The 14,679-nt window shown below is 38.0% G+C and overlaps 1 protein-coding gene across 1 annotated transcript in view; it reads right to left on the bottom strand.

Moving 5' to 3' along the window:
* Positions 1 to 14,679, bottom strand: part of FBXL7 (F-box and leucine rich repeat protein 7) — a 614,868-nt gene that overhangs the window by 26,226 nt on the left and 573,963 nt on the right. Inside the window, exon 2 of the mRNA XM_044065218.1 lies at positions 1,907 to 2,518. Within this exon, the coding sequence (XP_043921153.1) occupies positions 1,907 to 2,518 (612 nt within the window). The remainder of the gene's footprint in view (positions 1 to 1,906; positions 2,519 to 14,679) is intronic.

The following is a 14,679-nucleotide window of genomic DNA, read 5'->3' as shown; positions in this document are numbered from 1 at the left end:
AGGGGAAAGTCACTTTTATTTACCTCACTTTACTTTTTGTGCAAAAACTCATAAAACAAGTTAACATTTAATTTGAGTGAATATGTTCTAGTCTTTTTGCAAAAGTTTCAACTGTGCAATATATCTACTTGTGCAATACTAACTGCTGCTAATAGTTAAGGATGCAAAAATATGATAATGTCTAGTATCATGTCAAATGTGCAAATGTTTTTCTTATTATATATGTTATATTTATATGTATTGTCTGCACATAATGCTCAAAGCAATGAAATTTTGTTTAGCCTGCACTGAGGTATGGATCTAAATGACAATAAAGTTTACTTTGATATTGGCACTGAGGAGTAATGCATACCTGTCACTGTCCCTGACTTCACATACCTTCCCCGATTTTGCTCTGTCCTTCATAAAAATTTTGATTTGCTGCTAAATCACTGATGATTACAGAGTCAATAAATTAGAGTTTTATACTTATTGTCCAAAAATACATGTTGATGCAAAAGGTGTTACTTTGTAAGTGAATTAGAGTAATATTTAAAACATGTTCCTGATTATGAACCTTTATTCAGCTATTATTTTTGGCATTGCAAAGAATTCAGCAAAGATGATGAAAGATATAGAATCTGGTGTTCTGCCAGTATTTACAAAATTCCCCGAAAGAGAAAATTATCCCTAAAGACTGGGAGCATCAGCTTCTCGAATAATCCAAGGTGTGCACAGAGATAGGTCACTCTGGGTTGTCGTGCTTTCCTCGTTCGTGTTCATTATCAGCTTTATCCTGGCAGGGTGACATCACAGCCCTGTTCAGGTAAAAGAGCATAATCAGGAAATCAGTACATTTTTTTCTCCTCATTTTTCCGCAACCAGTGGCAGCTTTTGTGGGGATGATTGAGGGCCCCCCATCAGCAGCCACAGGTACTGCAGGTGCCTAAAGCTGGCTATGTTTAGTTTTAGTGGACAGAATGGTAACCAGCATGATTTAACTAAACACTATGTCAGTGGTAAAATACTTAATGGAATTATGAATCCTGTTACTTGATAAAATGCTGTTACTATAACCAGATATATCCCTGAATTTTAAAAGAGATATAAATAAGTATACTACCTACCTGGTTTATTAAGTATACAAAATTGTTGTACTAGGTTTTGTAGGTTTGACAAACATATTGAAAAATATCAAGATAAGATAACTTGCAGTGGTTGGGGGCTCAGCAGTAACAGGGGGCCCCCAGCAACCGCAGGGTTTGCTGGTGCCTAAAGCCGGCTTTGTTAATAGCAAACCTTTTAACAGCCTATAAAACATTTTTTAAATATGTGAATTAAAACAAAAGCTACTGATTGGTGTTGCATATAAGGCAATTCTATCCCATCCCGCACTATGCATTGTGGCTAAGCAGTTTTCAAATAGAACTCTTTCCATGGTGCAAGGTAACAACATTTGTTCTGTGAAAATCTCATCTGAATGACACAGCTGCATGTACAACAATTAACACAGGCAGGAACATTTAAGTCTTTTAGGCAACATAAGGTAATAATTTTGTGTGTGTGTGTGTGTGTGTGTGTGTGTGTGTGTGTGTGTGTGTATGTTGGTGTGTATGTTGAATATGTTATTCTCCAATAAGGCTGACCAGTAATCTGAAATGTGCAATACCACAGATTTTACTAGTTAAAAGACTGTAGCAAAAATAGCAATTTTGTTTAACTCCCTCTACTATGTTGTAATCTGAGAGAAGGCTAATTGCCTAAATAACTACATATGCTAGTTGCTTTATTGAAAGCCCACGTATATGAATTTTAGTCAGCAAAACATTTTCAGTGATTTGTATAAAGTTTCATTTTATATTCAACACATGCGCTATCCTGTAATAATAATAAAACTGCATCTTCAGTTGACCTTAATTAGACATACCTGAAACATCTAGGTGCTCTAGGTTTGGGCAACGAGACACAACATCAAAAACTGCCTCATTGGATATGTTGTAGCAACCTGAAACTTCAAGTCTTCGGAGTTCTGGACAGCATTGTGCGATAGTATATAATCCTCTGTCTGTAAGGCGTTTGCAACCATTAACAATAATTGTTTCTAGCATCAGACATACATTAGGTGTGTCCTGACAAAGTCTTCTAGTCAATACTCTCAAAGCTCGGTCAACATTGAGGAGCTCTCCAGTCAAACGAATTGTCCGCCATAGATGTGGGTCCCAGGCAAGGTTATACCATCGTCGGCACACTCGAGCACAACGGCACAACTGGTTAGTTGGCAGGTGAGAGAAGATTTGAACCATACACTGATCTGGCAGACAATCAATAAGAGCCTTTTCCTTCTGTGACCTAGATGCTGTTCTGACAAGGTGACGAGGAAGCTTGGTGGTTGGCGGTTGATGGACCATTGCAATTGTTTCCCCAGTGACTGAAGAAGAGGACGTTGAGGATTCTCTTCCATTTTGGAATGGTTGCGAATTTGGAGGGCATATTAGAGCTGGACTGGGTGTGCTCACTGTTCTCATACTCAGGTCAGAATCTGAAAGACAAAAATAAAGGAATCATTATAAAAAAAATTACAAAAATTAACTAACTGAGATGTTCCATTCACTGTGCTGAACACTCACTCATAATGTCCTTCTATCTCACACCACTGGAAGTCTATGCAGCTAACTACATAACTTCTGCAAACTTACAATAACATTAGAATGAATGCATTTCAGGTTCGTATCATCACTATTTGTTTACATTTAAGCTTAAATGCTTTTTAGAACACTAATTTGAATAGTGATATCAATGGCAGGAGGCTTGGACCTTCTCATTTTGCCAAAAATGAATGAATGGCTTTCTGAAAAGCCAGCTAATACAGGTCAATATTTCACAGAAATATGCAAATGACAAATTTCTTATTGAAATTGTATAACATGCTAGTGTAACAAATGTCATTTTGCAGGTTTTAAGATGCTATCATTACATCTGATTTATAAGTCGAATACAGCAATAATCTATTTCAGAAGTAGCAGCCAAACCAAAAGAATAGATATGCGTGTTTGTTATTGAAGAACCTGCAAACATTATTTATTTATTTTTGTTAACTGAGACAGTCCAACTGACAGGAAAAGTCGGTTTTTAGTGGAGGCCTAGGGAGAAAAGCTGCAGACATGGAAAATAAAAATATGGTAGCATTCTAATACAGAGTTCTGAGGAAAGCACTTCAATTAATAATAGATTCAACATACAATAATGACCCAATATCGAGACTTCTAATGAAACACCACATTGAGTAAAAACAACACAGAGCAGTTGTCTAATACATAGAATTCAAAGGAAACATTACTTTAATACAAAGATTTTTAACAGTGGTATTCAATTTAGCCAACATTAAAATAGTGTAACAATTTTAAAAACGGAAGAAAAGGAGGTAGGGCAGAGGGAAATAGGAAGAAATAGTTGGAAGATGGGAAGAGGTGATGAGGAGTGATGAGAAAGAAAAGTTGGAATTTAGGGAAAAAAGGACAAGTTTGTGGAAAAATGAAGTTACATAATACAGCTGTACAAGTGGATTATGGTTTGTATTTAAGGTATCTATAAGCCACGTATCTTATAGACATGGTAATGGCTTGAAGGTTCCACAGTATCCTGGTGAGCTATATGAGCACACCCAGAAGTCAGTCAGGTGTCATTTAATTTGGGTTTAAAGCCTTTTCATTTGTTTATTTTTTACTAGAAGTGATAACTTGTTCCAGACTTTGAAATCGAGAGCATCTCCTGTAGCACTGTTTGACTTTGTGGTGGCCAGAAGAAGGTTTTCACTGGAGCATAACTCCCTTCATGCTTTATACTGCTAAATGATGATTTTTTAGGGAGGGCAATTAGTGGGCTTGTAGATAAAATTATGGGTTGTGACTAGCTCGGTGCAGATTACCTGCTATGGTAATTCTAACCATTGAAGCTGTTTTATGGCGAGACAGTGGTGAGTCCTGTATGACAAGTTTGTAGAAACTTTTACTACTTTGTTGTAGCATGCCTCTAACATTATTTGCTGTGTGGTTTGCAAGTTTATAAATATGGATGATACATACGGGAGTGTAAGAAGGAGGTAGGATTGGGCAATATCAGTTATGTACAGGTTTGACTGGTAGTGAATTTCCATTTTTGGTGTTTTTATGACTTACATTATGAGCTAATCAAATTTCAAATTTTCGGCTACAGCTACACTTATGTATGGGTTGCCTTTTCAATGGTAGTGTTATTTGCAGATACAATATTAAAAAGTGTTTCAGGATAGAGAATTGTTTTGGTGTGAGTAACATTAATGTGCTTTCCTTGGTGTTTAGGCCAGGCTTGCATTGATTTGCAAGGGGGTGAAGAATCAAGCATTGGGGGACACACAGGAAATAGAAGGAAAGTTGAGAAGGTCTGTTTCCATTTATAGCCTGCTGTCTGTTGATAAGGTAGCTATTGAACCAGGATAGTGTATAATGGGAGAGACCCGGTGATGAGAGGTCAGTTAGTAATTTAGGGTAGTAGACAGTGTCAAAGTCTTTGGATAAGTCAAGGGAAATGGACAAGACTAAATGACCTGCATTTCTATGATGATTGATTATGCTGGTGAAAGGTAGAAGGGCAATTGTGGTGTACTGACTTGGATGAAAGCCATGTTGGTCTACAAGAGGAGGATGGTACCAGTGAAGGGCTTGAGGAACTGTGTGAAGACATTTCTCTATAATTTTTGATAAGGGAGACAATGGGATAAGGCTGTAGTTAGAGAATTCGGTTGCATTTCTCCCTTGTAAAGAGGTATGATATAAGATTTTATCCCCCTTTGAAGGTTGGGACATGTTTCCCTGTAATGGAGCAGTAAATAAATATGGAGACTGGGTAGGCCAGACAGCCTGCTAGATGTATACACCTGGAAGGTAACCTATAGATAGACTTGTGGGTTTTTGATTTTAGAAATGTTTTTGATTGTTGAAGTTTTAAGGAGAATGATACTGTGAGGTCATTTAGTTGTGTAGGTGGGGGGGGGGGAGTAGAGGAGGGATTATTTTGACAAAAGATAAAACTGTTTGGATTGAAGTGGTTGCTAAACTTGGTAGCACATTTGTTTTTGTTATTATTAGTTGATGGTGTTGGTGTGGTTGTTTGACTATGATGGAGAAGACTTTTCAGTGATGCCCAGAAGAGCTTTGGGTTATGGTGGTGCTTTTCCTTGAGGTTAGTACAGAAGTTTTTTTTCTTTTATCTGTATTAATATGGGATTTGGTACAGTTTCTAACATGTCTGAAGTTTTGCCATTTGCTCTGAAATTTGTTTTGTGACCATTGTTTGCAAGCTTTGTCTCTGAAAAGCCTAAGTAGTTTGGTTTCTTTTGATCTAATGGAAGCCTGTTCGTTTATTATATTTAGAAATGTTTTATTAAATTCTGGGACTGCTTCCTCTAAAAGCAATTGGAAATAAAAGTTTGCCTTAGAATTTGCTGAGGGTGCATCCCTGCTTATTTTGTGATTGTCTATGGTTATTGTTTTATAGCAAATGTAGAAAGATGGTCACTTATGGCATCTGGTAGACACCCACTGGTGGTTGTTTGGTTTGACGATGAAGTAAGAATCCAGTCAATATAGATTCTCTACTGCCATTTTTGTTAAGACTACTTGTGGCACTGACAAACTGAATATAATTATATAGTATCATTATGTAGGTGGGGGTATCTGATTTTATTAGATGCCAGTCAATGTTGAGGTCTCCCAGTATGACTGCTTCATGGTTATGCTGGTGGATAGCCAGCACAGGATTTATGTGGTGGAGTCAATATTGATAAGAGCTGGACTGTATATGGATTTTAAGCAAATGTTCCTTTTTCAGTTTTAGCTGAGAAATAATTATTTCCCCTTTATTAAATGGTGAATGGGGGTTAAAATGGGGGAGTCATTTCAAGAATAATTCTATAAAATGGCCACCTTCACCAGCCTTTTTTTCTGTCAGTTTTTAGGATGTTGTAGCCTGGTGGGAGATTTTTTTTTGTCTTTTATAGCTGGTTTTAGCCAAATTTTTGTATTGACTAATAAATATGGGGAGGGTAGGCCACGTCTGCTTGAATGTACAGTATGTTATTGCATGTGTTGTGTTTTTATGGTTCATACTGAGGAATAGTAAGTGTATTTGTGCATTTTAGGTAGAAAATGAAGATGCATGTGTGTTTTTTTATGGGGCAGGTGAGTCCTGTATGTATTTTGGGGGACAGGGACTTGGGTAGATGGCACCACTTAGTTCTAATTTTGATATAAAGTGTTTGGTGGACGGGGGACATTTTTATTGTTTTTATGTTGTTAGTCAAGTTTTGTTAGCATGCCATTACTGTTTAAATAGATGTGTTTATAGAGGACAAAGTGTGTGATACAGGGTAGGTTGTGGGAGATTGTATGGGTGTAAATTGTTGCACTTTGATTTGTACTCGGTGGTTTTGGGGTCGGAGATAATGAGAAAGGTGTGCATGGAATGATGTTAAGGTTCTGAATATGATTTGGAGAAATAAAATTAAGAGTTGCAGACTGTGCATATTGGATGAAAGAGCTCAGTGAATATCTGTATGTGGTGTGAGGAGATTGGAGGAAATGTGAAAGGTTTTGTGAGATGAGAGGACTTGTTTAGGTTTTGTGATATCTTAGGATTGCACTGTTTGGGATGTGTAGAAAACTTGTGTGCATGAGTTTTTGTGGATGAAGGAAGGAAAGAGGTGAGATGCAGCCCAGTTGTAGTAACAGAGAAAGATATATACTTGAGGAATGTCAAGAAAGAGTTGTCTGCCTTGTGCTAGTGGGGGTGGAGTTAGATGTTAATGCTTATGAAATTATATTGGTGATTGGTGAGGAAGTGACATGTAAGAGGTCTGAGAAGAAGTGACGTGTAAGGAGAGAAGGCTGGAAGCGATGTGTAAGGAGAGAAGGCTGGAAGTGATGTGTAAGAAGTAGGAGGAGAAAGAGAAGAAATAATGCAGTATTTAGTTGTGTGTGCATGATGTGAGTGCTAAGTGGTGTGTTTGAGGACTGTCTGGTGTTTTGTTGAGTGATGTTTAACAAGTTTAAACATTATATAAGTGGATTGGGTGCCCCTCTACTTATCGCTCATCAGGCCCATAATTGAGTACAATGCCCCATTTGGGATGTACCTTACCCGACACCTGCAACAGCTGGAGAGACCTCAAAAATACCTCACCAAGAGGATCGTGGGCCTCAAACAGATGCCCTATGCAGCTCGACTAAAGAAACTCCAGCTCTACTCAGTTGCTTACCGCCTACTCAGAGGCGATCTCTGCCTGACGTACAAGGCCATGTCTAACCCGGAATTGTTGGACAAGCTCCACCTCAAGAAAACCAAATTCATTAGAGCTACATGCTCCAGGGATTTAAACCTTAGCACAACAATAAATAGGACATGCTGGAGGGATAGATTCATATCCCAAAGGCTTCCCTCACTCTGGAATAGAATACCAGTCCATGTTAGGCAGTGCCCCTCGCTGACCCTCTTCAAGAGAAATCTCTATGAGTGGATAGGAAATCGTAAATTTACTCCTGGGATCACTTCTATGGCCCTGCTGGACAGAGGCTCAGGAATCTAGTCTAAAAGGGAGGCGAAAGCCAACACATTCTGGCTAGGCTTATAAATGCCTTAGGGCAGATAGCCTAGTACCTATCTATGAATCTATGAAATGGGGCTAGGGTTGGGGACAGATGTGAACCCATGCTTAGTTAGGGGGAATGGATCATGGTCCACCAAAGCAGGGCATTGTGTGAGTGTATAAACAATCTGAGAATTTAGGCCTAAGAGGAAAATGACCTGGTAAGTGGAAGAAATCAGTATGTTTTGCCTTGGTTTGCTTAGGTGAGGTTAGCTCTCCAGAGTGTAGAAAGACAAAATAACAGCAGTCTGTGTAAGGTACCCAGACAAGATGTTAGACAGTTGATTAATACTTTTGTAAATTCAAAGAGATGGGGTAATAGTATAGTATGCACACTGAGTTATTGTGCAAGAATGACCTTGCATAACCTAGAGCCCTAAAATGGGACAGAGGAGGGAGGGTTTTGGGTCCTGTATTTAAACAAGGTGGTCAGGTCTGTTATTCTTTTTCCTCGATGTCTTAAAAAAAGTGAAACTGTAGCAAGCTTGATTATAATAGGTTATAGGGGGGTTTATGCGACACCTGATCAGCTGTGTAAACTCGTGGATTACACAATTAATTGTTAAAACTATACTGCTATTTTATACAAAAATTGAAAGTTTATATTTGGAGAAATTAATATGTTGCTAAGATGGCTGGTTAACATCTGTACTCATTCTGTGGTTTCTTAGGTGATTCACAGAGTATAGTGTGAATAATGACAGGTAAACTTTTTTTTTTTTGAGGAACAGCTTCTACAAAATATAAAATAAATGCATAAATAAATAATATGAATAATGACATGCAAAGGGTTTTGTTTTTTTGAGGAACAGTTTCTATAAAATAATAGCAAAATAAATACGTGACTAAATAATGATATATACAAGAAAGGCTAACATTGTTGAGTGTAGTACAGTGTGTTGCAGGTAAAGGATACTGTGAAAAATCCCATGGATAGGAGGAAGGAGAGAGAGAGAAGGAGAGACAAAGAGAGGCAGCGAGAGAGAGAGCGAAAACTAATTGAACTGTATCACCCTTTACACTCCAGAACTGCCAAGGCATTTGCTAGTAATTATACCAGGAAGATGGGGTAAGATGTTTTGCAAACTGCCCTGTTCTGATCACAGAGTTGGTAGAATAGCCTTTTATGTGTACATTTTACTTACAAATATGTCTACACATCCATAAAACAGTATAAATATTTAAAATCTCTGATAAAGAGCTCTATGCACAGATGTTACATGCAATGGCATCCTAATATCACATGAGTACAGTAAAAGTGTTTGATGCCTGTAATATAGCGCTCTGCAGTTAGAAGACATTGTACAATTACAGTAAGCACTAGCATCTTGTCTTCACAGCCCTATAATACTATAAAGTTCTTCTGCAATCCCACCATGACTAGACAGCACTACAATTCTGCTATTCGACCACAATATCCCTTCGCTACAATATGCGGACTCAGAAATTCTGCTGCAGTAGTTTCCTTGCTGTTTCACACTTTGCTAATAAATAGGTTTAGCTACCTTATATATTTTCACACACATAGATTCACTCACTTTGAAGAGCAGACAGCTAATGAGGTGATCACAGAACTGCTAGGGAATGTGACTGATTTGATCTATTGTGATTACACCACTAATTAGGGAGAGAAAATTTGCTTTTTTGGATCAAAGGGGGTGGGGGAATTTATTTATTTATTTATTTATTTATTGACAGTTATATACCAGGAAAGTCCGACTGGGTAATAAATACCCATTTTCAGTGGAGGCCAGGGTGAAAAGCTCGAGAGAGTTGAATATCAAATAAAACAGTAGTACAAATGTAATTAAAAAATCATATATACACACACTTTGATAGTGGAATATATAACAGACAATAAAGCATGGGGAGACACCAGTGATGTAAAAAAAAAATAAAAAAATAAATAAATAAATGATGATTAAATATCACAATTAGTATCTATTATAGGTATTAGAAGTTAGGGAAGGTAGTCATTTCAGATTCAGTTGCTGTTCCAACCACACTGAGCAGGGTGTTGTGTGAATTTAGACACAATCTGTGAATTTAGGCCTGAGAGGGAAATGAACACTGTTTTTGCTCTTGGTTACAGCGCTAGGGAAATAAATTCTCCAGAGCAGCCTGTGTAAGGCACTTAGACAAACTGTAAGGGTTGATTAATACTTTTACACATTCATAGAAGTGGGGTTAAGGTATAATATAACATACACAGTGAGCTATTACAGAGGAATGACTTCAGATAACTTACAGCACTAAAATGGGACTGAGGCGGGAAGGGTGTTTTGTGTTTTGTCGGACAGTTTTTTAACAGTTTATATTTGGAGAAATTAAGCTGTTGCTAGGATGGCTGGTCAGCTTCTGTGCTCACAGTGTGGTTTCCTAGATGATTCACAGAGAAGAGTCTAAGTTGTTTGTCTTTCGGCTTTCCCCGGTTAGGGGTCGCCACAGCGGAACTCCTGTCCACTAATGATTGGCAGTAGGTTTTTACAGTGCCGAGTTGCCAGCTCGATGCCCAACCTTCAACGAAGGCATGCCCATTCACGCATGTCATTCGGAACGCCATCCGACCGCGGGGAGGACATGCAGACTCCACACAGAAGGCACTCCTTGCACTCCAGCCGAAAATCGAATGGGAGAACCTCTTGCAGTGAGACAACAACGCTACCGCTGCACCACCACAAGTAATGGCAGGAAAAGGTAAAGCATTCTGTTTTTTTGTGGGACAGTTCACTGAGAGTTCATATTTTCAGAAATGAATCTGTTGATAGCACAGCTTGTTGACTTTTGCACTCACACTGTGGTTTCTTAGGTGATTCACAGAGTGTATTGAGAATAATGGCAAATAAATTTTCTTTTTCGTGGGATATTTTTTTGGGCAGCACACAGCTGATGAGGTAATCACAGAAAGTGACTAATTTCAGAACATCAAAGTGTGATAGGAAATGACACCTCACCAACTGCTATCTTGCTAAAAGCAAAGTCACTGACAGCCGTTCTTTGAAATTTCAGATCATTGAATGTGAATGTAGTCAATAAATTAAATATACAAAGTCCAGGTTAGCACATTAGAGTAAAGGAATATAAATTGAAAATCAGGTTATTTCCTAGATTGCACAAGTTGAGAGTTAGCCTGTTTAAGTTGCAGATGTAGTGGAAGTAAACCCTTAAACATATGGAGACAAGAAAAAGTTGCCAAACGTTTTGATGACTTTTGTGTTTCAGCAGATAACCTTCACTGACTTGGCATTGTCTTGTAGGTATTTGATAAGTAGACATGATGCCACTGTGTGCTGCTAGCTGGCATCTAATCAAGTCCTTCAGAACTGAAACAGCTGAGAAATGTTTATTTATATTACCTAATATATGTATATATGTGGGTCTACTTTACATGACTGAAAACTCATTTGACTGAATTTCATTTGACTGAGACCATAATACCTACTTTTCAAAATACGGAAAACTCATTTGACTGAATCTCATTATACTGAATTTTAAGCCATAGACATGATATGAGTATCCCTTCACCTGTGACTTGCTTGTGAAAAAAATAATCACTGTAACTTAAAGTTCTGACTGTCAGAATACAAATAGTCATGTAGAAACTAGTGTTGTAGTGTTTCTAAATGTGGGTATGTCTCTTTACATTTTTATGGGACGTATCTAAAGCAATATGGTGGATATTTTGTGTGTTCCCAGCAGCGTGTAGAGTACTGTACTGTAGTGCGATCCTGGAGTTAGTATATATAGTTAGTGGTGTGTAAGGGGCACAGCCTCCCACATTGTGGGGTGTGGGAGGTGTTTCCCCCCACCTAGTTTGGATTTATATCATCCGTTTTTTGTTAAGAGGGTAAGTAAGTAGTTTTTAAGTTCTGGAAAGAGTTAGTCATTGGAGTTGTAACTGTGCATGACTATGGTTTAAAATTTAATATTTTGAAATTCAGCATTGTAAGCTTTCAGTATAATGAGATTCAGTAAAATGAGTTTTCAGTATTTTGAAAATTAGGTATTGTGGTCTCAGTCAAATGAAATTCAGTCAAATGAGTTTTCCGTCGTGAAGTAGACCCATATATGTATGTAGGATAATACGTCTAATTACTGTACTAATAGGGATTGACTTCATACAGAGAGTGGTGAACAGGTGCTGCATTCAAATTCTTGTGAGGATGTGCTGCTGGATGCTTTTTCATACTGATTTCTTCAGAAATAAAAATGCCACACACATGGAAAAGATATGATAAGAGTTTAGTTTTATTTTAATTATATTCATCCATCTAACAAAGACTTATAGAGTTACTGTCTGAAACAGTATTATGGAAAGTGCATAGATTCATAGGTCAGGCAGTCAGTCTATAGACTATTACAAGCCTAGCCAACAAACAATACTCAGAAGTTTCCTCCAGCCTCATGGAGGGCAATACAAAATAGTCTATGGGAGAATGTGAGTCTGTTGTCTAATTATTTAGGTTTATCTTGAATATGGCACTGGTGGTAGACTGCTTGACGTGTGGTGGAAGTTTGTTCCAGAGGAGAGGGGTAGGTTGGGAAATTAATCTATCACATTAATGTGTCTTGTCTTGCAGTTTATGAAGACTTAGTTTTTCTTACCTGGGTATTTGAGGAGCCATTTGTTCTTAGAAGGATTAGGAGGTTAAGGAGGACAGGCTGTTTCATGGCAGAAAGGTTAGACACAGATCACCACATCAGAGTTTATAAAGTTAGACACAGATCACCACATCGGAGTTTATAAGGTTAGACACAGATCACCACATCGGAGTTTATAAGGTTAGACACAGATCACCACATCGGAGTTTATAAGGTTAGACACAGATCACCACATCGGAGTTTATAAGGTTAGACACAGATCACCACATCGGAGTTTATAAGGTTAGACACAGATCACCACATCGGAGTTTATAAGGTTAGACACAGATCACCACATCGGAGATTATAAGGTTAGATATAGATCACCACATCGGAGTTTATAAGGTTAGATACAGATCACCACATCGGAGTTTATAAGCTTAGACACAGATCACCACATCGGAGTTTATAAGGTTAGATACAGATCACCACATCGGAGTTTATAAGGTTAGATACAGATCACCACATCGGAGATTATAAGATTAGACACAGATCACCACATCGGAGTTTATAAGGTTAGACACAGATCACCACATCAGAGTTTATAAGGTTAGATACAGATCACCACATCGGAGTTTATAAGGTTAGACACAGATCACCACATCGGAGTTTATAAGGTTAGATACAGATCACCACATCGGAGTTTATAAGGTTAGATACAGATCACCACATCGGAGTTTATAAGGTTAGATACAGATCACCACATCGGAGATTATAAGATTAGACACAGATCACCACATCGGAGTTTATAAGAGAGTGAGTACAGAAAGGGGCTGCCAGTCTGTCCAGATAACTGAGGGTCTTGAAGCAACTGATTTTTTTTTTTGTTAGGACTCTCTGAAATTTCTTGAGTTGAGTAATGTGCTTAGATGTTTAGACAATTACATGCCAAACGTTGAGCTGTATTCAATAATGGGTCAAACGAGGTACGTCCTGATGAATTAAGACTTATTTGAATTTAGTGCTGATCATTAGCAGACCGCAGTTCCGCTGTGGCGACCCCTTACTGGGAAAAGCCGAAAGACAAACAACCTTTGTAAATTAGCTGAGCCAGATAGAAGGATTTTTGAAGTACTGCAGAGATAGCTAAAAAATAAATAATTATCAACAAGACTGCCTTGGGCCCTTATGACGGTGTCTGACTGTCAAGGCCTGTTGCCAATATTTTCTGATTTGGACATGTTTTGTTTACCAAAATGAGCTATACTCTATGCTTTTGCATGTAGTTTGAGACTGTTGTCTTTGCACCAAGTACTAAGGTAATCTTGCCCACTGTGACCAAATGTGAGTCAGTGGAGGAATGGAGGAATGAATAACAGTACCCTATTTACAGTAATCCAAACCTAAATAACTTCTGGTCAGGAGTGTTGGCTCAGAGGTCTGAGAAATAAATACCAAATAGGAGAAGGCCCAACACTGAACCCTGTGGCACATTACAGATAACTTCTTTGCTTTCAGAAGTGGCACCTGTGACTCTAACCACTGATGTTCTGTCAGACAACCAGTTAGCTATTGACTGCATGACATAAGGAGTTATATGCTAATCTACAAGCCTGTTAATAATGCCTACATGGGGCATAGTTTTGAAGACCTTGGTCAAGTGCAGATAATTGTACTGCATAAACACTATCTACTGGTTCAGTGACTTTTATAAGAAACCATTGAGGTTAAGGAGGCAGGACCTGCTTTAGACAAATCTGAATTTACAAGGATTCAGGGGTAAGAAACTTTTAATGTTCAGCAATGAGGTCTGTGATAATGCATTCCATAGCTTTGCATATGAGGCTAGTGAAACAAATTTGACTATAGTTACCATGGTCTGTGGCTGGGCCACCTATGTATAATGGCATAACAGTGACTGTTTTCCAGCCTTTCAGAATATAACCAGTGAAAAGGCTTAGATTAAAGAAATTAAGTAGTACCGATGATCAGACAACATGGTATGTTATCAGAGCCCGCTAATGACGTGTCATTAGTTTTAGAGAGGCCTAACAGTATTTGTTCTATGGTAATTATACAGTGGTTGAGACTGTGGAATATGTGGAATAGTTATAATTGTAGGTGGAATAAAATGTGCAGTAAATGTGTCAGCTACAATACTTGCTAGTTTGTCATGATCTTAGTGGATAGTATTATTGTGGACTAGTGCTAAACATTGCTGAATGTTAGTTCTGAATTTTGTGACATAATTAAAAATGATTTACAGTTATTTTGGTTTCAGTTTTATATTAAACTCATATTCAGCTTTGAGCTTCCTAACAGTACCCTTAATCTCTTTGTTATTTGCTTACGTGGGCTCTTAAGGTGGATATAATGAGACCTCTTATACATATTAAGCAATTTATTTCCCCTTGTTAAATAGTTTATTTATATAGGTATTC

Source organism: Protopterus annectens, chromosome 3.part0, assembly GCF_019279795.1.
Source record: "Protopterus annectens isolate FY-2018-M chromosome 3.part0, PAN1.0, whole genome shotgun sequence".
Lineage (NCBI taxonomy): Eukaryota > Metazoa > Chordata > Ceratodontiformes > Protopteridae > Protopterus > Protopterus annectens.
This window is presented reverse-complemented; position numbering and strand designations above follow the sequence as displayed.